Source organism: Mollisia scopiformis (genome assembly GCF_001500285.1).
Source record: "Mollisia scopiformis unplaced genomic scaffold LY89scaffold_29, whole genome shotgun sequence".
NCBI lineage: Eukaryota > Fungi > Ascomycota > Leotiomycetes > Helotiales > Mollisiaceae > Mollisia > Mollisia scopiformis.
In genome coordinates, this window is record NW_017263609.1 from 158,381 (window position 1) to 177,568 (window position 19,188).

Genomic DNA, 19,188 nt, shown 5'->3' on the forward strand with positions numbered 1-19,188 from the left:
GTTGAAAGGGAGATGGAGAAGCGGCAGGTCTCACCGCCAAGATGTTCCCGGTTTCTCGCTTGCGGGTGGTCGAGCTTACCCTACGAAGCCTAGCTTTTCGGGGAGGAGGGGTCTTAAATGTGCCTCCTGCCTCGTGGCGCTGGTTTTTGAAAAAGCATCAACACAGTTTGTACATTACTAGGCATTGTTTTTTATGTTGCGTCTTGATTGAACTTGACAGACTTTTATTAGATAAAGAAAGGAAATTTAAGAATCACAAAATGAAAGAAATTTACACAGCGTTATACCCGGTATGTCGTCACAACCAATCTTATCACATGGTACATACTTCAGCTGCCACCAAGAAGCAACTGCATGCCTCAAAGTCCGCATGCATGAGGTCTATGAAACCCGACGAGATATTCTGTTACTAACCTTTCCACAATCTAGAACGAGCAAGTCGCCACAAATGTCGGGGATTACAGCTTCTCTCATTCAACCAAGCTGCCAAAGCATATCACTGATCATCATGCCGTATGTCTCTATATTTCCACATTCCTACACTCAAGTAATCCTGACCATTTGACTGCTCTCCTTCTAATTTACACACACGCGGAGATACACGCGGGAATTTTCCAGAAAAAAAAGAAATATACTGATTGACTTGCTGGAAAGTGGGGAGTAGAAACCCAAGAGAGGTCAAACTACATGATTAGTCCTCTGCAAGCACAATTCCAAGTTTGGCTAGCCAAGGCAGTTGGCGCAAAGAGGGGTGAGTCTCTGTTCGCTACGTTCTACTTGCTTCTCATACTATGTTTGCTTTTGTGCTAGCTGCACGGCCAACTTTCTTGAGCAAGTGCTTTTTATGTCTTGCACTGTATTTTGTATGTACATTTGCATGGCAATTGATAAGCTTGCTTCTCAAGCCTCGATATTATGCCACATGCTTCAGCACAACCTCTTCCACTCATAATCTCATCTCAATCTCCAGTTCATTCTTGAAAGTTAAGGAACACACAATGGCTAATACACCACCCTCCAGTCCTCGAAATCGGAACCTTCATCGGCTTTTCAACCATGGGCTGTAAGTCCCCCTCCAAGTCTTGCCTCTTTCCTCCCAATTTCCCACCTCCTACCATACCCTCCTCACAAACCAAATCTCATAGTCCAAATACAACCTTCCAAATGCAACTACCAACAGCCAACCACTAACGTCCACCCCAGGGTCCGAAGCAGTTAGCACCAACGGCCACGTGACGGCCCTCGAATTCTCCCCTGAATACGCCCAAATAGCCGAAGAAGCCTTCGCCAAAAACTCCATCACCAACATCGAAGTAATCGTCGGCGATGCCAGAGAATCGTACCTCCCCATCCCCTCCCCTTTGCCCTCCTCCTCCCATTTCCTCCCTCCCACTAACACCGGTACCCAGGATCAAGAAACTCAGCACCACAATCCCCCAACCCTACGACCTAATCTTCATCGACGCCGACAAAACATCCTATCCAACCTACCTCTCCCAAATTCTCGAATACTCTCCCCCTAATTCAACCTCCGTCCGTCTTCTACGTCAAGGCGGGATAATAGTAGCAGATAACATCCTACGCCGCGGATTAGTCGCTGATCCCAGTGACGCGAATCCACAAGCGGCGAAGGAGAGAGAGAGGACGTGGCGAGCGGACGATATGGATGCTTTGCACAAGTTTAACGATATGATGGTTGAGAGTGCGCGCTTGGAGACCTTTCTCATGCCTATGTTTGACGGGTTGGGATGTGGGAGGTTGGTTGATTAGGTTCGGGTCTTTAGTTTCGTTCAGTTGATAGAAGGGAAAGAGGGGAGAGTAAAGAAGTTTCATTGATTGATTCGTTCCAAGCGCCGACCATCATCCCAAAGTTATTTTTGCCTTGCTACTAAAAAACTACCTACTCACGCCAAACCCCGCTTCGTGTCCTTAGCCTTCCATCCCACGAGCGGACTCTCGGGCCGGGGAACCACAGGTCGTCCGCTCAAGCTATCGACCGTGCTGCGCAAGTCGAGCCAAAACTCGTTCTTGGGCCTCCTGTTCGGCCAATCGGTCTCGAGTTCCTCGACGTCCTTCATTGATGTGAAGACGACCTTACTTTGCTTGATTCCAATCACGCTACATGATTGTGGATCATTCAGAATCGTGGCGTCTTGTCTATCTTCGTAGGTCTCGAGGTGCTCGATACATTTGATGGCAAGACGGACAGCGCGGGTGCGGTCCATAGGAGATGGGACACCGCCTTGTTGGACGTGGCCTGGGATACTGTCTCGGGATTCGAAGCGTCCACCTGCTTCTTCGCGGATCATGTCTGCGATTAATTTGGCGCTGTAGACTTTGCTTGCCTTTTCGTTAACGATGATGAGTCGTCCGGCACGGGATTGGCCTGAGTCTTCGCGGAAGACTTGCTTAAGGTGAGCAATGTCTGCTGCGAGCATTTCGATGTTGATGCCTTCTTCTGGAGTGTAGACAGCAACTGCACCGACTGCGAGACCAGCAAGTGTAGCGACGTAACCGGAACGACCACCTTGTGATTCGATGACGAAAACACGGCGGCGGGAAGCCGAAGCAGATTGCTTGATGGTGTCGCAGTATCGGACAAGCTCGTTGAGACAGGTATCTGAGCCGAGTGAGTATTCGGTTCCAGGGACGTTGTTAGAGATAGTGGCAGGTAGCATAGTCATAGGGATGCACAGAGAAGAGTACTTCTCTCTAGCTTGGCGGAGCTGTGAGAGTGCGTGGAACCCCTCGAAACCGCCGACGATGAATAGACCATCGATATTGTACTGCTTGAACAATGAAGCAATGAGTTCCATGCCAGATTCCGACGGAAGTTCTCTGTTTGTGCCGATTTCTGACCCTCCCTTGCTTGCCCAACCATCAACCTCAAGCCAATCGAATTCACGTACAGCTCCAATTGGCTCATCACCATGGTGGCGAGCGAAGCCCGCAAAACCGTTGTGGATAGCAAGTGGAGTGTGACCTCTGGTCAAGCAATATGCGACAGCTGCTCTAGTTGCAGCATTCATACCACCGGCAGGAGCACCAACATGAATAATAGCAATTCGCATATGCTGAGGAAATGTTAGCAGAAAGACTAAATGTATAGCAACAGATTTACCTTTTTCTCTGGCAGCATCATCTTATCATCTAGACCAGTTGCTGTAGTAGTCATGAAAGAATTATAGACATCAGTAAACTCGGTATCTCTCAACCCCATGGCCTTGTCAAAGTCTTGAGCCTCAATAGCTTTTGCAACCTCTTTTGTGTCCAAAACAGCTTGTACCAAAGGCTTTCTGCAGATCTTGTTCTCGGTGATAGCGATGAATGGTGTTGGTGTTTCGGGAGTAGCTTCGAGGACGGCGTTGACAGCTTCAACGCCTTGCAGGGTAGCAAGGTATCGATCGTAAGCACATGCAGTGCCTCCTCGTTGTACATGACCCAGAGTTGTGATACGGGTGTCCAAGGCAAGACCGTTCTTGTCTGCAAGCAGGTCCTTGATCATGTCTGGAGAAATCTTGTTGCCATCTTTGTCATGGGCACCCTCAGCAACAATAACAATGGTCTTTCTCTTTCCAATCTCTCTGTGCTTTTTGGCGGTCAGCGGCACATCAGAACCATTAGCTTTGAAATCCTTACCTTGGCCACGATTCTGCACATTTCCTCTCTCCAATTTTCAGCTCGAGGCTTCTCTGGGATGAAGACAAAATCTGCCCCGGTTGCAACACCAGCCATAAGTGCCAACCAACCGCAGTGTCTGCCCATGACCTCGATAACGAAGGCTCTTGAATGTGAGGAGGCCGTAGCTTCAATGTAGTCTACCATTTCGCAGATTCTGCTCAGGGCCGAGTAGCACCCGATTGTGGCATCAGTCCCAGACATATCATTGTCAATTGAGCCCACAAGACCGACAATATTGAGATGTTTGAAAGGTTCAGTCTGTTCTGGAGTCAATTCGTTTGTTTCGACCAGTTCCTGCAATAAGCCAGGCCATTCAGCTCTGAACTTATCAGCTCCCGTCAACGAACCGTCACCACCACAGATAATCAACGCATCAATACCATTCAACACCATATTTTTCGCAGCTTTCAATCGTCCTGGTCGCTCGTAGAATGCCATACATCTTGCCGTTCCAATCAATGTCCCGCCCTCCGACAACCATCCCCGCACATCCGACCAGTTCATCTTCTTTATGAATTTCCCACCCTGGACCAACCCCTCATAGCCTTCGTGAATGCAGAAAACCTCGCAGCCTCGTTCAATGCCATATCGTACGACAGCTCTGGTGGCACCGTTCATGCCCGGAGAGTCTCCACCGCTGGTCATCATAGCAATGCGACGTTTCTTGCCCGCCAGGGGAGGTGGGGGTTGTGCGGGAGCCATGTTGAGGATCTGGTGGAACGATTCGGTGAGTTTGTTTGTGAATAGAGGTAAGATGAGAAAAAGAGAGGTAGGTAATAAAGGTATAAAAAGTATTCACAAGAAGAGACAGCAGCACCTGCAGAGATTTCTCTCCTCTGCGATTTGTGGTGGGGTCAAAGATTGAGGTGTTTTCAGGTGCAATGACGAGGTGGGTGCCAAAAGAAACACCGAGTTCCCACATGGGTTGAGGAAGCTTTTATCGCGGACCAGGGGTGCTCTCGATAAGGGATTTGAGACCACTAAGGCGGCACAGCTTGATGAGCAGCCTTGGTATGAGGGAACGGCGATTGGCCAGCCTTATGCATGTGAAAATTATGCAAAAACTTGAGCGCATCATTTCTGTCATTAAAATGTGGGGGCATATTTTGGGTTGTTGAAGGCTGACCCCGCTGTAGATCTGGTAGGTACTTTACAACAGAAAGACGTTCAAGCTGAAGGGCCTATCTAGGTAGTTCTAGTCAATCCACATCTTGTTCTCTGAAATATGGTTACGCAGTTCCCCAATACCAAATCGTACTTTACATTATTCAAATTGTTATGTATGGCCATTCGATATCCTTGTACTTTGCTTTTTGATTGGAAAATTCCAGAATGTCTCGAGGCCTTTGAAGTCAAGACACTCATGCAATTGACGGTGAGTTGAAGAGGGTCTATGAACAAAGAAAGACTGTTACTCCTCCGAGAAGAGAAGAAAGGCTGGATAGCACCTAGATGTTCGAACACAATCGGAATGTGGTTCTTTCATTCTTACCAGGCGACTTGGGAGGAAGTTTATCAGAAGAAAGACTAGCAAAAGTCAGCGAAACAAATGTAAATCCTTGTACCTTAAGACATGTATGGATATAATCGATGAGCTCCATTCAGTAGAATATTATTGCCGATCGCAGTTAGTGTCTACTTTCCCTAAACTTAGTATCATTCTCAACTCGCAAATAGTCTTCGAGGGGAAGGGTTTGGCCAAAACAAACTGCTTGGTTCGAAATACTTCACCAATGCTTCGAAATGCTCCGATGCGGACCCAGCAGCAGCCAATTGAATATATAGAGAATACAGAACACTTTCCTCGCTCCAACTGCAGTAAACGATTTAAAATTGCATTATTTCAGTCGAGAGGTTTTCGATGTCGAAAGTACATTTTCGGAGGAGCTTCAGGTTGGTTATTAGTCAGCATTTCGTCGATAAGATGAGGCTGATGTTTTACTTTACTCCTCAAGGCAAGCAAAAGCGGCAAAAAATACTAAGAGCTGAGGCCACCGGGAATGGCCCACTTAAGCGAAACTCAACAAATGAGACCTCATTTACCAAAAAATCATAATTTTTTAGTCTTCTTATGAATCTCTGTGAAAAGAGAACTTATTATTAATTAATAGTAGCCATACCCTTGTACTTAATTACATCCTCAATCTTACAAGTCAATTGCTCAGTGTAGTGGCGAAAGTCACGTGGGTCAACTCGGTCCCATAGCTTTTGCAACTCCCTCTTCAAATCCACCTTATTTTTGGGCACATAGTCCAAGTTTTTCAATTCCTCCTTCATCCACCTCCAGACCTTCTCAATAGGGTTCAAATCTGGTGAAGAAGGAGGCCAATTAAACCCTCGGATATTGTGCTGTAGTCTAGGTAATCTGGCATGCCCTTTATGCACCTTAGACCCGTCTTCCATGAAGATATACTCCGGCCCTAGATCATCAAAGAGAGGGAAGATTATAGGCTGAAGAACTTGCTGTAGATAGGCTTTAGAACATATGCCCTTGCGTTCTGGAAGCTTCTCTAGGAAGACTAATGGCGACTTGTAATCCCAACCTAATGCCCCCCATATCATGACCGTTGTCCTCCCTGACCTGTAGACTGACTTAATGCAGTCAGGGCACCTCCTCTCATCTACCCTCCTAGTCACATATATCCTGCCATTCTTCCTAGTCTCAAATATAGCCTCATCAGACCATACAACCTTCCTCCAGTCCCCTCCTTGCTTGCCATCATCTCTATGAGCTGCATAGTCTAATGTCCCCCACCATCTATGCTCCTTAGCAAATACATATCTCTTCCTAGCTTGTTTAAGGGTAATATATAGTCGAGGGCATGCAATGCAGCGGCGGTAGCCAGCCCGGGCTAATTCTCGACGAATAGTGCGCACCGAGGGTAGGTAGGGTAGTTGCTTTTTGAGAGCCTCAAAAGTCATGCGCCTAGAGCTCCAGTTTTTGGAAATGGTTCGAATGCAATAACGTATGTCGCGTATAGACATGAGATGGTGTCTAGAGAGCTTTCTTTTGCGCTCTCTCCGACTAGATTCCTACTTAAGAATGCAGCGTACTGTTCTTCGAGGGATATAGGTCTCTGAGACAATCTCGCGTTGCGACTTTCCCTAGCGCTGTAAAGATCGAATGACTGCACGTGCAGGGGTAGGCCATTCATTATTCTCTTTCTCGATAGGATCACTTAGGATAAGAGGTGTCTCCATCTTGAATTATGGACTGATTCCTAAGAGGGTTGTTGTGTAGTAAGGGTTTTAAAATGGGGTGTAGAATTTTTACGCGTTACCGCGTCTCGCTTAAGTGGGCCATTCCCGGTGGCCTCAGCTCTTACAATAATGTGGGGACAACGGAAGTGGAGCTGTACCTGACCGTCTCCCAACACTTGCGGTGGCATCTCGGACACTATCTGCGGCCCATGACGAAATATCTACGACGGGGAATCGAAGGCTGCGGAAAGTTGCGACGACCGAGCAATTGAGAGATACGGTAGCTGGGAATAGAACTGAGGAGGAAGAAGGAGTTGGAAGTCGTCGAAGGCAAGGAGCATTTGAAGCTCGGTGGAGGTTCGACTTCTATCACTACGCTCCTCACGCAACATCAAACGGTGAATGGATATCGCGCGACATTCTGTGAACAAGAGGCCCGACTTGACATATTTCACCGAGATCTTGCGACAACCTCGCCGCAAACACCAGGACTACACAGTCCTCCGGTCAATTAGAAAAACCATATGATGGACTCCACTCTGAACGACATTCCTGTGTCCTTGAGATCATGGCCCTCAATCGCCAACGATTCAAATGCGCTTCCCACCCTCATCCAGCGTATTAACATCGAGCGTGGGGGATTCTTGAATATCACAGAGGAGAGTCTACGCCAGGAGATCGCAGATGAAGAACTTAATGGACAAGATGAGGAAGATAGCTCAAGCTCCGACGAAGAGGATGAGCCAGATAAGTTGAAGGCGCTCATGGCAGCTCGAGAAGAGCTTCTGAAAGAGATTGAGTAAGTCTTTGTAAATTAAAGGGCTATCTAGTTGCTAACAAGTTTCGCAGACAAGCACATCAATCCTCTCTCTTCGCTCTGGACTTCATATCCCTCCTCCTCACGAAAGATGCCCCGATCCAAGCTATGTACACAATGTCACCTTACCTCCAAGAGATGATCCCACCGAAAACATTAGGTGCAGATAAGTTGGCAGCTACAAAGCTTACGGAAGCACAAAAGGCAGACAATAAGCAGATTGCGAAAGGTTGGAAGGCACAGAGTCTTGATAATGCTGTCGATTCGATTCTAGCATCTGCTACCCGACTTGAGAAGGAGATTGAACATGAGACGAAGTACTGGGAGCAGGTTCTAGCAGTTAGTGACAATGGCTGGGCTGTTTGCAGGCTGCCGAATGAGAAGCACACTTTGGGAGTTAGATATGGATTTTCAGAAGGTAGACAACGCTATATTTTGGCTTTTGGAATTATACTAATACTATATAGCCTCGCCAGCCTTCAAGAATCGAAGTCTAGCTGTTCTTCGGCGAAACGCAGACGGCTCAATTTCATTAGACCAAGGAATAGCAGAAACCGAGCCCAAAACTTTGAGGGTTCGGATACAGGTCGACGGAGAATACACTGGCATATCCACTATTCCCAAGGCTGTCCCAGAAGACGCCCCGATCGAGAGCCTCATCCTGCAAGCCCGCAATACAGTATTCGCTGAAGAACTCTGGCAAGAGCTCAATCGTGAAGCTCGTAGTCTCGCCCCTATCCAAGCCAAGGATGATACATTGATCTACCAACTCTCCAAAACAAAGACTATCGTTCTAGACCTCGTATCTCTGAACGAATCTCGAATTACTTCTACGAATGACACTGACAAGTCCATTGCGGAAGGCCTCTACCTGGCCCTCAATCTCCTGCTTAGCTACTCTCACCGGCAAAATTATCGCCGCAGAACTCAACCTCGCAAGCCTATCTCCCCACAAAAAGAACCCCCGCCTCCCATTCTTCTTCTTCGAGGCGTGTTGACTCGTCTTGCTTACCAAGAAAGCATCACTGCCCTGCACTCCTTATTGGGGCCTCTTTGCTCGGTTCTGAAAGATGCTTCAATAACTCCACCTTCGAGCTATACTTTGATACCAAATGTTGGGAAACCACCAAGTATCCTCACCAATGCAGAAAAGACAATCATGTCGTTGATTAGCCAGCTTGAGGCCAAAGTCACACTCAGTATCACCGCAAACACAACAATAAATATTACACTCAACACGTACCTCAACCCAACAAACAGCCTTTTCCACGTCTCGCTCGCCAACCCAGATGATCCGCTACATCTCACATGTCCACCATATACACCCTACTCATCCTTCGAAGCCCTACGCGACTACATCTTCCAAGCAACAGCCTGCGCTCTAGCCTCGACCCTCATCCCTTCACTAATACCCGTCTCAAACGTCCACTCACCTCCCGCAAACGGAACCACGAAACAAAAAGAAGAAAAAGACTGGGTCCAAACTGCCCAACCCTCCCTCCTAACGAATCCAAACACCCAAAAACAACTCTCGATCTCCGTCCGCGCCAGAGAAGCAAACCGAGGATCTATATATTTTGGCAAGTCGGGTATCTCGCTCGATGTAGCATGGGACATCATCCGTGATGGGAACGAGAGAGAAGATGATGATGGGCAGGGAGTGCGGAGCGAGTTTGATTTGTCTGGAGAGGGGTTGGTGAAGCTTGGTGGGAAGAAGATGGAGAAGTCGGGGAAGAGGGGGAGTTCGGCTTATAGTTGGGTGGCTTGGGAGGGTGAGGGGTGGGATGATGGGGAGGGGATGGTGGTTAAGAGTTTTGGGGAGGTGGTTCGGGATGTTGAGAGGTAGTAGGCATGAATAGGGTATTGAAATCACTTTGAGGAATGCTTGTGTTCATTATGAGCGAATAGACATAGCAAGTATACTTTCTGGCTAAACCTCTTTTCCTCATAGCCAGCAACATCAATCAAGAAAGGCAAGCCAGAACAACTGTTTCCTCCCATAGCCCCTTTCTCCCCAACATTGAGAAAGAAATCCTTCGCAAATGACGCTCCACATATCCCAGAGCAGGAAAACAAACGTAAAGCAATACCATAACCCAAAACTCCAGCGCTACCAGTAGTCTCCTCGGTACAAATCGCCCGCTATTGGTACATCCAACTCTCAAGAGTGCAGCTTAAGCCTTAGAACTCGTACGGCTGCGAGAACCGCGAGAACCCTTAGCACCGGCGCTATTCATTCATTAGTCAAAACTCCGCGTGGTTGAGAGGTAGGAATTGACTTACGCTTTCTTGCTTTTAGCGGGTTTCTTCATCATTACCTCCTCTTCTTCTTCAACGGCTTGTTCTTCGGTAGGTTGAGATTCGACAACGAGTTTCTCCTCCTCTCGCTCCTCGTCAGATATTTCGCCCTTGACTTCAGACTTCGGGAGTGTAGTGTTGGCAGTCGAGTCGGCGGTGATACCGGCAGTGGAAGATTCGGCGCCAGTCATGGTCGTGTCTTCGACTGGTTCATCCTTGACGGCCTTCTTGCGACCGCCTTTCTTTGGAGCTGGTTTGATGGTGGCTTCTTCGTCGGCTGGCTCGTCTTTTACGGCTTTCTTGCCACGGGCGGCGCGCTTCTTGGGTGCGGGGGCAGCTGGGGCGGAGGTGTCTTCTTCTTGCTTGATGTCCTCGTCCTCCTCTTCCTTCTTGGCCGCTGCTGCCTTCTTGCCGCGGGGTTTCTTGGCTGGTACAGGCTTGGATTCTTCGGCGTCGTCCATTTCCTCGTCCTCTCCCTTCTTGGCTACTACTTTCTTAGCACGAGATTTCTTTGCAGGGGCGGGCTTAGATTCTTCGGCGTCTTCCATCTCATCATCTTCCTCTTTCTTGACAGCTTTCTTGGCGCGTGACTTCTTGGGAGGAGGCTTCACTTCCTCGTCGTCTTCGTCCATCTCCTCATCTTCCTCTTTCTTGACAGCCTTCTTGGCGCGTGACTTCTTGGAAGCAGGCTTCACATCCTCATCGTCTTCCTCGGCCTCCTTCTTTGCCTTGGATGCACGTTTCTTTGTGGCGGGCTTGACTTCTTCGCCATCCTCGTCAACTTCCTTCTTAGCTTTGCTAGCCCGCTTCTTCTTGGCTGGGGTAGCGGCCTCGGCTTCCTCATCTTCATCGTCGGCTGCGACACGACCTCGCTTCTTGGGAGCTGGCTTCTTCTTTGCTGGGGTAGGGGCTTCGGATTGTTCATCTAACTGCTCCTGGATGGCAGCAAGTTGGTTTTCAAGCTCCGTAGTCGATCCACCAGCTTGCTTTGTAGTCTCAATCTCAGCTCTGATAGTCGCAAGCGACTCATTTAACTGCTTGTGGGCTTTCTCTTCCTGTCGAACCTTTTTCTTGGTATCTTTGGTGTGTAGACCAGTTTCGCCAAGCTTGTTCATCTCTGGGTCCTATCAAGAACTGTTAGTGGATTATATGATGCGTCTTGAATGGGACTTACGCCGTTCCAATCTTCAGGGTCGATGAAGCCCTGAGTGATGACACGACGAACCTTCTCCTGCATGTGAGGATAATTTTGGAGACTGCCCTTCTCATCTCCATCGTAGCCGTCTAAGGCATCCCAATCATATGTACCAGGCTTACCCGGAACCTCGAGCTTGTCACGCATGTTCTCGAGCATCTTCCCAGTGACGCAGCCCCTATACTTTCTTAGTTCCATTACCATGGCCGTCGAGGAAGAGCTTACCAATGTCGCCATCTCCAACTAGCATTGTCACCGTAGTCAACCCAGACACCGTGGCGTAACTCATTCTTGGGAATCTTGGTGCCAGCTTTCTTGCATTCGGTGGCTTGACAACCGGCGCGGCCAGAAACCGACATTTCTATGAGATATCTGAATCAGTATCATGGATCACGTGTTGGAAATTGTTGCCGCAGCAGACGCATGAAGAAGAGGCTGAAGCTTACCAACTCTGTAAGACATTTTGAATCGCTGAAGATCGCTGTCTTGGAATAACTGAACGATCTGTATGCAAACACTTTATGAGCGTCGTCTGAAATTAGGTGGTGTGAACAGATGATGCACCACTGCGTAACGAGCTCCGAAAATCCGAATCGAAAGTACGCGCTCTTATCTCAGTAAAGAGGAACAAAGCGCGATTATGAGACTAAAAATTTGAATCCACCGAGACAGAATGAACTCGATGGGACAGATTGTGAGGTGAAGTTAGTTGCGTTGTTGAAAGAAAAGGTGATGGCTGGAAGATCATCGAGCTCAAGCGAAACGCGCTAAGGTTTGCCTTCCCTTCAACTTCACCTCGCATCAAGCATCGACCACCACCATTCATTGATCTTATATCACGGTGTCTAGGACATTGAGCGCAGCTTTATATGCGTGCAAGTTGCAGTATCTATGTTTCTGATTTTCTTGCATTTACGCAATGACTTTCAAACCTACGCTGCCCTTGTCATGCATGCCCTGCGAGCGGCAAGTATCAAAATACAACAAGCTCAAACAGATCACGATATCAATTCAACATGCTAGAAGCTGGTAAGGCGAGAAAGCTATATTCACGTCACTTCGTCGATATTATACTTTGAATCAAATTCATATTCTGCGGCACAAAACAAAAACTATACTACAACAAAGACGAGCAACGATTTCAATCTATCCAATTATCAAAACTTCTTCCCTCCGCCTTTCCCCATCCCCCATCATCACTTATGCCATTCGCACCTTCTTTCCCCTGGTTGCCGACTTGGTTCCAGTCATGTTCCAACTATTATGAGTTGAGTTCCAGCTCGGGATGTGAGTTGGAACAGCAGGAGCGGCAACATTCGTTGACATTGGCATCGACGTAGGCGATGACTTTGTCACAGTCGAAAATCCAGTTGGAAGAAGGGAGAAATTCAATGTCCTTGTAGCGCTTGGGACATTTGCAGCGGTTGTGCTGTTCAAGTTTGTCGCATTCCATATCCTTCCTGCATTGTCTGGCGTGGGAAGGGCGATTGGCGTCGCCGAAACAGTGATGCTGGGATTCCACTGGCAAATGCGGAAGGAGGAAGATGGGCGGAAAGATTGTACGTGGTAGTACTATTCCAGCCCCGAAATGTTCCATTGCCTTGTGGGACAATGGGCTGTCCATGTGTTGGAACAGCAGAAGAAGGAGCAGTCTTATTGCCAGCAGATGTCCTATTTTGTGATGGGACAATGACCGGGAACCAAGTTGGGAAAGTCGAGGCCTGGACAGCAGAGCTGGTCCTGTTGGCAGACAATGTCCCAGTTGCATCTGGGACATACACTGGCTTCCTGTCTGGGTGCGAAGGCTGCCACCCAGGAATCACCGCTGTTGGTTGGGAGACTGGGACATTGCCGCTGCTTACCTGAGTAGCTGGGTGGAGCGGCTTGCTTGCACTGTCCGTTCCATTTGCAAATGTCTGGTTCTTGGGCGGACTTTGACCGCCATGATGACCAGATCCAATTGAGCCCACAGGGACAGTAGGAACAGCAACAGGCATTTTACCAGCTGCCGTCGGACTTTGAGGCTTCTTAGTAGAAGCAGGAGCAGTTGAAAATGTAGGGATTGCTGTTGGACTTTGTTGTCTATGAGTAGCCTCCGATGTTGGGCTTGATTCTGGCTTCTGAGTGGAAGCACCAATTGTCGATGATGCATGATGAGATGTCAATGTACTACTTACTGCTGAACTTGGTGTCTTTGTTTTACTTCCTGTTTCAGAAGAAGTCGGAACTGATGTCTTGCTTGTAGCTGGACTTTGAGTGTGAGAAGTACTGCTTTTCGAGGTAGGCACCGGCGACACCCGCATTGACCAGCTCAAGATATGACTTGGTGGCTTGGTATGACTCTGTGTGGTCTCCGTAGACACTTGCGAAGTAACGACCGAAGTCATGACAGACGTCGAGGTGGCCGTTGTGCTCGCAGTAGTAGTGACTGCAGGCACGGGGTTCTGTTGGTGCTGCTCCACTGCCTTAAATTGATGATTTGAAATCGGCTTGCAAGGCCCATTACAATCCTCAAGCTTCTGTGTCTTCGGGCTGAATCGCTTGTGTCGGCGAGCAAAAATGCCACCAAAAATTGCACCTCCTAAGGCTGCTGAAAATGCAGTCAAACCAACTACGGCCCCACCTGCAATTCTGACTTTGCTGGCAGGATCTCTGAGGTTTGTGGTCGACAAGGTTGAGATCTCGTCAACGGTATGTTCAATGGATGCTCGGTTTGAGTTGTTTAAGTCGTTGATTGTTTTGGTCTGTTGGATTAGGTCTTCTGTGGTGGGAATTTTGGGCATGGAGATCATCTTGTGGTAGTTGTGGGGACCTTGGAGGACAGCTACACGAGTGTGGGCCATGACTTCTGAGAGTACATCTCCGGTATCCTATTCGAAGTCAGCATAGGTCGCCCACAATATCATGGTCTCGAGGAAGGCAAAGAATGGGAAAGCTTACCTTGTACCAATCAGTTTTGGATACACCCTCACTGACGAGGTTCGCCAATGCTTGTAGTTTATCCTCTGCAATTCCAGGGATATTATTGTTGACGCCGGCCTCAGTAGAGAATACTCCCAGATTGCTAAACACCTCTGGTTGCGCGGCAAGGTTCATGAGCTGCTGCGACGCAACAGTTTGCCCTGTGACCATTTCCGGGTCAATCAACTTACTCGCCACCGCATATGTTGCAAGCTCAGCCGATGCTAGCTGCTGCATATCTGGAAGATTTCTCTTGAAGTCTTGAACCTGGATTCTCTGTCCATCGTTGTTCAAGAAGTTTCCCTCGTCGCCTGTTCCTAGGCCTTGCCAATCTCCAAGCTGGTCGGTGCCTTGGGCTCTCCACATCATGCGGTCCATGATTGGATCGTCGAGGCCATCTTTGCTGACATCCAAGGTAGCTAGACTTGACATTGCGAAAGCTGCTTCAGTAGTGATCATTTTGTACTTTGCGACATCTTTGAGGGAAGCGTAAATGACGTTTTCTTCAAGAGCGAAGAGTTGCTGTACGTCTTCTAGTTCAAGGGGAACTTGTTGTGACTTCTTCGCCATTTCGGCGATCACATCGTTGAACTTGCTCAACGCATCACTTATACTTGGAACCTCGTCACAGTCTTCACAAGTATGGAAGGAGTCCGATGATGGCTCTTCTTGGTGAGTCGGCCGCTCTGGCCCTTTTCCCTTGTTATTAGGATCATGATCGACACAATCAGGACATGAGTGAGGGGGCTGTGAAGGTCCAGATTCTGGATGGTAGACAGGAGATTCCGATTCCGTAGAGCCCTCTCCAATGGTCTCCCCACCAGAAAGAGATGAACCAGAACCGCCTTCACCGTAGTACATCTCCCCAAGATCAGGAGGGTCCCATGCGTCGGTGGTTCCACCATGCGGGCTGACGTTGCCGGATATTTGTCCCGGAGGCGGATTCTCTGTCTTAACCCAAGTCATGTAGTCAAGATATCTACCTGCCTGTGGACTCCACTTCTCGTACATGGGATCGTACCAAGATCCATGCTCGGCATCGAAGACATCTATGCCGGGACTATACCATTGATTGTGCGCGGCGTCGAACTTGTCGACGTGAGAGTCAAATACTTTACCTCTGCCGGAGTCCAAGACGTGGTAGTCCCAATAGGTGGTGTCCAGTGGAACTGGCCTGGGAATTCGTCCAGTTGGTGGTGCAGGGTTAGAAGGATCAACAGGTGGGTACTCCTGGATTCTCCATCTTTTTTGGAGGTTAGGGGAGTTATGGACAGAGTTATCTGTCTTGTCAATAGCCCCGTGAAGATCACGAGCTTGGATATTGACAGGCTGGGCGATGTCTTCGACGGCTTTCATGCTAGCTTCTTGGAGCTGGGCCTTACCACTCTTGAAATGAGCATCGCCGCGACTTTCACCTTGAGCTAGGCCTTCTGAGGCTTGGGCGGGTTTTGTGCCAGATTTTACGGTGGACTTTGGGGTTGAATATGGAAGAGCCGAGGGCTTGATGAGTGGCTCAACCATTGGCGAGGCCGTCGCTTCTGTGAGATTCGTTAGCATGCCTTTCTGGATGTTGTTGTGGAAGAATTGGGAGTTTCGAGTTATAGGATTTGTTCAGAGGAATGAATCACTTACGGACGGCCAGGCTGGCAACTACTTTGTTAAGGAGATGCATTTTGAATTGGGTGCCTCCGAGAAGGACTTTGGTTTCTGTTGTTTTCTTGTTCTTGACGTTCAGGGAAATCGAATCTGTAGCGGTGTTTGAAAGCTGAGCTGTGAGATTGAGATTTTTGAGATTGTAGAAGTGTATGTGGGAGAAATCGTAGGCCTAAAGTGCTTGATATAAGCAACTTTGCAATTTGGACTGAATGCATCCGTTAAGCTCATTTCAGTTTCGACTAGCACGATTCAAATCTAGACTGATTTGTGTGGTTGTGTAACAATTTTGAAGCTACCCACGCTACTCACGATCTTGCCGTACTTTGAAGCGGGAACTAGTGGGATGACCATAACTCTGGGTCTTTACCGCAGTATTGAGAATAGGGGAACCTATCAACGATGGTTACACATGAGTTTGGTGCGAACTAAAAATTGTGGGTATTGATGATTTTCTACTTTTCTACCCTCAGAAAAATTGCATCAATCCGTCCTGTCAGACCCAAGTTCTTTAGCAGCCTTGACAATAGCCTCCACGGTGAAGTCAGGATGGCTCAGGAACGGAGAATGCCCTCCACTGAATCTCATAGTCTTCATCCCCGGCGTCGCAGCGATTAGACTTTCCTGAAGATCCAAATCCATCGCTCCATCCTTTTCGCAAATCAAGTACATGCTGGGAATTTTGAGATCCGGAGGCACGAACTCGACTGGTTTGCCAAACGACGCCAATGTATGAGGTCTACATTTAGATAACCAGTAAGTCGCTTGCTCTGGTGAAAGATCGTTGTAAAGTACAGCTTTGGCGTTGTCGTTCAAAAGTCCGTACGGGATCTGAACATGGGTTAGAACGAAATCGGGAATGATTGTGGGGAGACTGACTGCAACATCCATCCAGTTCACCGATTCCTTGCCGAAGGTCTCGGAGCAAGTCATATCGTTGTTTTAACGCAAATGATGCCAAGAAGAAAATTGATGTGATGCCTCCTTTTTCGCCTCGAGCACTTCGCTCAGCCACAGTCTGACCTTGGACAGCGGCTCAGCCCGGAATACCTCCGTAGGAATGCGGGATGAGCATGACTTCCTTGCCTTCATTCATTAGTGGGATGATGACTTCATGTATGGCTGCGACATCGTCCAGGTGAGTTGCTGCAGGGTTCTGTTCACCAACAGTGGCGAGGTTGATGCAAGCAACAGGATAAGATAATGCCTCAAGCTTTGGTACGATATATTGAAAACATTCCGGGCTATGCCACGCTCCAGGAACCAGAACGATCGTAGGTTTAGTAGACATTATTGAAAGAGCGAGTACGAGAATATGAATCAAAGTCGCTTGAGGATCAGGTCAAACAAAGAGAGAGAATGATAGATAGCTTGAAAGATGCCAAAAGAGAAAGGCCTACCTATATGTTCCAAAGAAGAATCTAATCTCCAAGCTCTTGGTTATGTTCTCATTGGTTTACTCGTTCTTCCAAGTCAAGATCTAACATCCCACTTTCCGCTGCTTACTGCTTACTGCTTACAGGAGCTACTCCGGTACCTACAGCCAATGAAACACACGAATTGCACTCTATATAGAAGGTCTGATTGGCGTTCAAATGCTAAGAGATTGAGGGACAGACCCGCAAGGATATCGTTTTTGAGATTGCTTAGAAATCATTTGGCGCGACGATTATCGAAGTCGGTTCGGTCTCGCAAAACCCTCGGAAAACAACTGGAGCAAGAGGCAATAGTGACCATCATCTATTTCCTGAACATGAGCCTCTGTCAAAAATCTACTTGTCGTTGCAGGAGAGTGTATTTATCAGCGATCGCTCCCGGGATCTCTGTAGAAGCCCTTCATGAAATTGGATGCTCACTTTCTCCTCCCACGGGAACTGGTAGAACATCGAGTCGGCTTCGTTTAGCACTCGCTGTTCGTGCGGCTCGATGTTCGGCAAGACGATACCATCCTTGGTAATTTGGATCCATTTCTTGTCCTGGGTCTTTTCAACCCGGTTGTTCAGACAAGCGTCTAATATATGCTTATGTGCTTGCTCTCTTGTTTCCCACTCGATGGGAACTGGACATGGTTCAGGTTCGAAACGGAGGCATGTCAATCCACAATTCAGTCTCTCCAGTGCATGTAAGTGAGGCAGAACATAGGCGAATTCGGACCAGAACAATGAGCAATCTAGAGAGACTCGTTTGAGTGTCTCATTTGCAGGGCTAACCGAAGGAAGAAGATGTCGCCAAGGATTGCTACTGAACTGGGCCTTGTATAATTCAAGCCTTGTAAGAGGTCTCCGCTTCAAGTTGTTTGGCTCTGATGAAAAGTGCAGTGATTCTAATCGCGGACGTGCGAAAACCGATAGAACTTCCCCCAGAATTGTATCAGCAAACCTTCCCTCAAATCCACAGTACAAATGGACGGCAAGTGGTGTAGCGACAGAAGACTCTTTTGCTGCAGGAAGGACACCATAAGGTGCGTCTCCTTCGGTGCGGGGAGTTGAAGGTCGAGTACGGGAAGCCATTTCACGGACCGAGCATACCTCAGCACCCTGAGCTGTGTTTACCCATAGACGGCGCCGGCTTTCTTCTGCAAGGTTCAAGCTTTTGTCCCATACCTCCAAAGCACGAACCTCCTTTGGCGCATGGTCTCTGAAGTGATCCATACTTTTGCCCGAAGTACAAATGACGACCTGTAATTCGTTCTCAAAAACCTTATGGACATCACTCAATATCTCCGTCCATATACTAAAAGATCCTTCTTCTTGTGTATATGTTATCGTGTGTTTGTATGCAGAGTTGAACTTTGTATCGAGCCAGAAACGTGTGATTGGTTTTCCATTGTAGCCGCTTCTAGATCTTTTGGGGTGTCTCAACAAGTTTCCTCTCCTCTCCTCTTTCCACCAGAATGTGTGATACGCAGAATGCCACCTGCAAGTTTGTTTGTTATTCGGAACCCGCAGGAATTTCGAGCGCTAGGTTTCCAGCAATAGCTCGAGATCGATAGATGCTGTTGAGTAAATGGCAGGTCGATGCAAGGTATAATGGCCCTGGATTTGACAGTTTCCAAGGAGCCCGCGTTAGTCCCTGAAGATTTTTGGTCCTTGAACTGTTGTCACGATTTTTGTATATCCATGTCTCTCGATTACCGTCAACTTCGTCGACGTGTGGCTCGGTGAGGGTATAATTAGGCCCCAAGGCTATAGCTTGTAGGGCTTGAAAGATCATTTGGAGTATCTCCGGGGGTAAAGAAGTCAGACACGCTATCTTGCTGACTGTGATGTTGTTGATTGTTTTCGAGCAAGTAGGCATATGTTAGAGTGTGAAACCAAGTCCACAAGCATAAGCTTGGGCCAAGATTTGGAGCTAGACTCGTTTCGGTTCTTGACCGATATCT

The 19,188-nt window shown here is 48.0% G+C and overlaps 7 protein-coding genes across 7 annotated transcripts; 2 read left to right on the forward strand and 5 right to left on the reverse strand.

Annotated features, from left to right (window-relative positions):
* The first annotated feature begins 142 nt into the window (after positions 1 to 142).
* Positions 143 to 1,827, forward strand: LY89DRAFT_690309 (O-methyltransferase-like protein). The gene is made up of 6 exons (XM_018216072.1): positions 143 to 290; positions 430 to 513; positions 655 to 751; positions 1,022 to 1,063; positions 1,204 to 1,339; positions 1,410 to 1,827. The coding sequence occupies exons 1-6, from the start codon at positions 261 to 263 to the stop codon at positions 1,768 to 1,770; spliced, it is 750 nt and encodes a 249-aa protein (XP_018063610.1). The 5' UTR covers positions 143 to 260; the 3' UTR covers positions 1,771 to 1,827.
* LY89DRAFT_657539 (6-phosphofructokinase) lies at positions 1,516 to 4,577 on the reverse strand. The gene is made up of 3 exons (XM_018212433.1): positions 3,640 to 4,577; positions 3,122 to 3,589; positions 1,516 to 3,074 (listed from the first exon to the last, which is right to left on the reverse strand). The coding sequence occupies exons 1-3, from the start codon at positions 4,381 to 4,383 to the stop codon at positions 1,905 to 1,907; spliced, it is 2,382 nt and encodes a 793-aa protein (XP_018063611.1). The 5' UTR covers positions 4,384 to 4,577; the 3' UTR covers positions 1,516 to 1,904.
* Positions 4,578 to 5,790: 1,213 nt separating this feature from the next.
* Positions 5,791 to 6,096, reverse strand: LY89DRAFT_563642 (uncharacterized protein; the record flags this gene model as incomplete). Its single annotated transcript, XM_018208500.1, has 1 exon — positions 5,791 to 6,096. A coding segment is annotated over one exon (306 nt), but the record flags the coding sequence as incomplete, so codon positions are not given.
* A 982-nt stretch (positions 6,097 to 7,078) lies between these two features.
* Positions 7,079 to 9,392, forward strand: LY89DRAFT_690314 (uncharacterized protein; the record flags this gene model as incomplete). Its single annotated transcript, XM_018216073.1, has 3 exons — positions 7,079 to 7,681; positions 7,732 to 8,117; positions 8,167 to 9,392. Coding segments are annotated over exons 1-3 (1,798 nt in total), but the record flags the coding sequence as incomplete, so codon positions are not given.
* Positions 9,393 to 9,709: 317 nt separating this feature from the next.
* On the reverse strand, positions 9,710 to 11,746 carry LY89DRAFT_281870 (zf-PARP-domain-containing protein). Its single transcript, XM_018206461.1, has 5 exons — positions 11,639 to 11,746; positions 11,418 to 11,553; positions 11,172 to 11,370; positions 9,983 to 11,121; positions 9,710 to 9,928 (listed from the first exon to the last, which is right to left on the reverse strand). The coding sequence occupies exons 1-5, from the start codon at positions 11,652 to 11,654 to the stop codon at positions 9,874 to 9,876; spliced, it is 1,545 nt and encodes a 514-aa protein (XP_018063614.1). The 5' UTR covers positions 11,655 to 11,746; the 3' UTR covers positions 9,710 to 9,873.
* A 4,543-nt stretch (positions 11,747 to 16,289) lies between these two features.
* On the reverse strand, positions 16,290 to 17,097 carry LY89DRAFT_598388 (alpha/beta-hydrolase; the record flags this gene model as incomplete). The annotated part of the gene is given in 3 exon segments (XM_018210039.1): positions 16,290 to 16,603; positions 16,644 to 16,841; positions 16,857 to 17,097. 3 exon segments carry the CDS (start codon positions 17,095 to 17,097, stop codon positions 16,290 to 16,292), a joined length of 753 nt encoding a protein of 250 aa, XP_018063615.1.
* A 61-nt stretch (positions 17,098 to 17,158) lies between these two features.
* Positions 17,159 to 18,597, reverse strand: LY89DRAFT_281924 (uncharacterized protein). Its single transcript, XM_018206462.1, has one exon. It carries the CDS (start codon positions 18,455 to 18,457, stop codon positions 17,579 to 17,581), a length of 879 nt encoding a protein of 292 aa, XP_018063616.1. The 5' UTR covers positions 18,458 to 18,597; the 3' UTR covers positions 17,159 to 17,578.
* Positions 18,598 to 19,188: the final 591 nt, after the last annotated feature.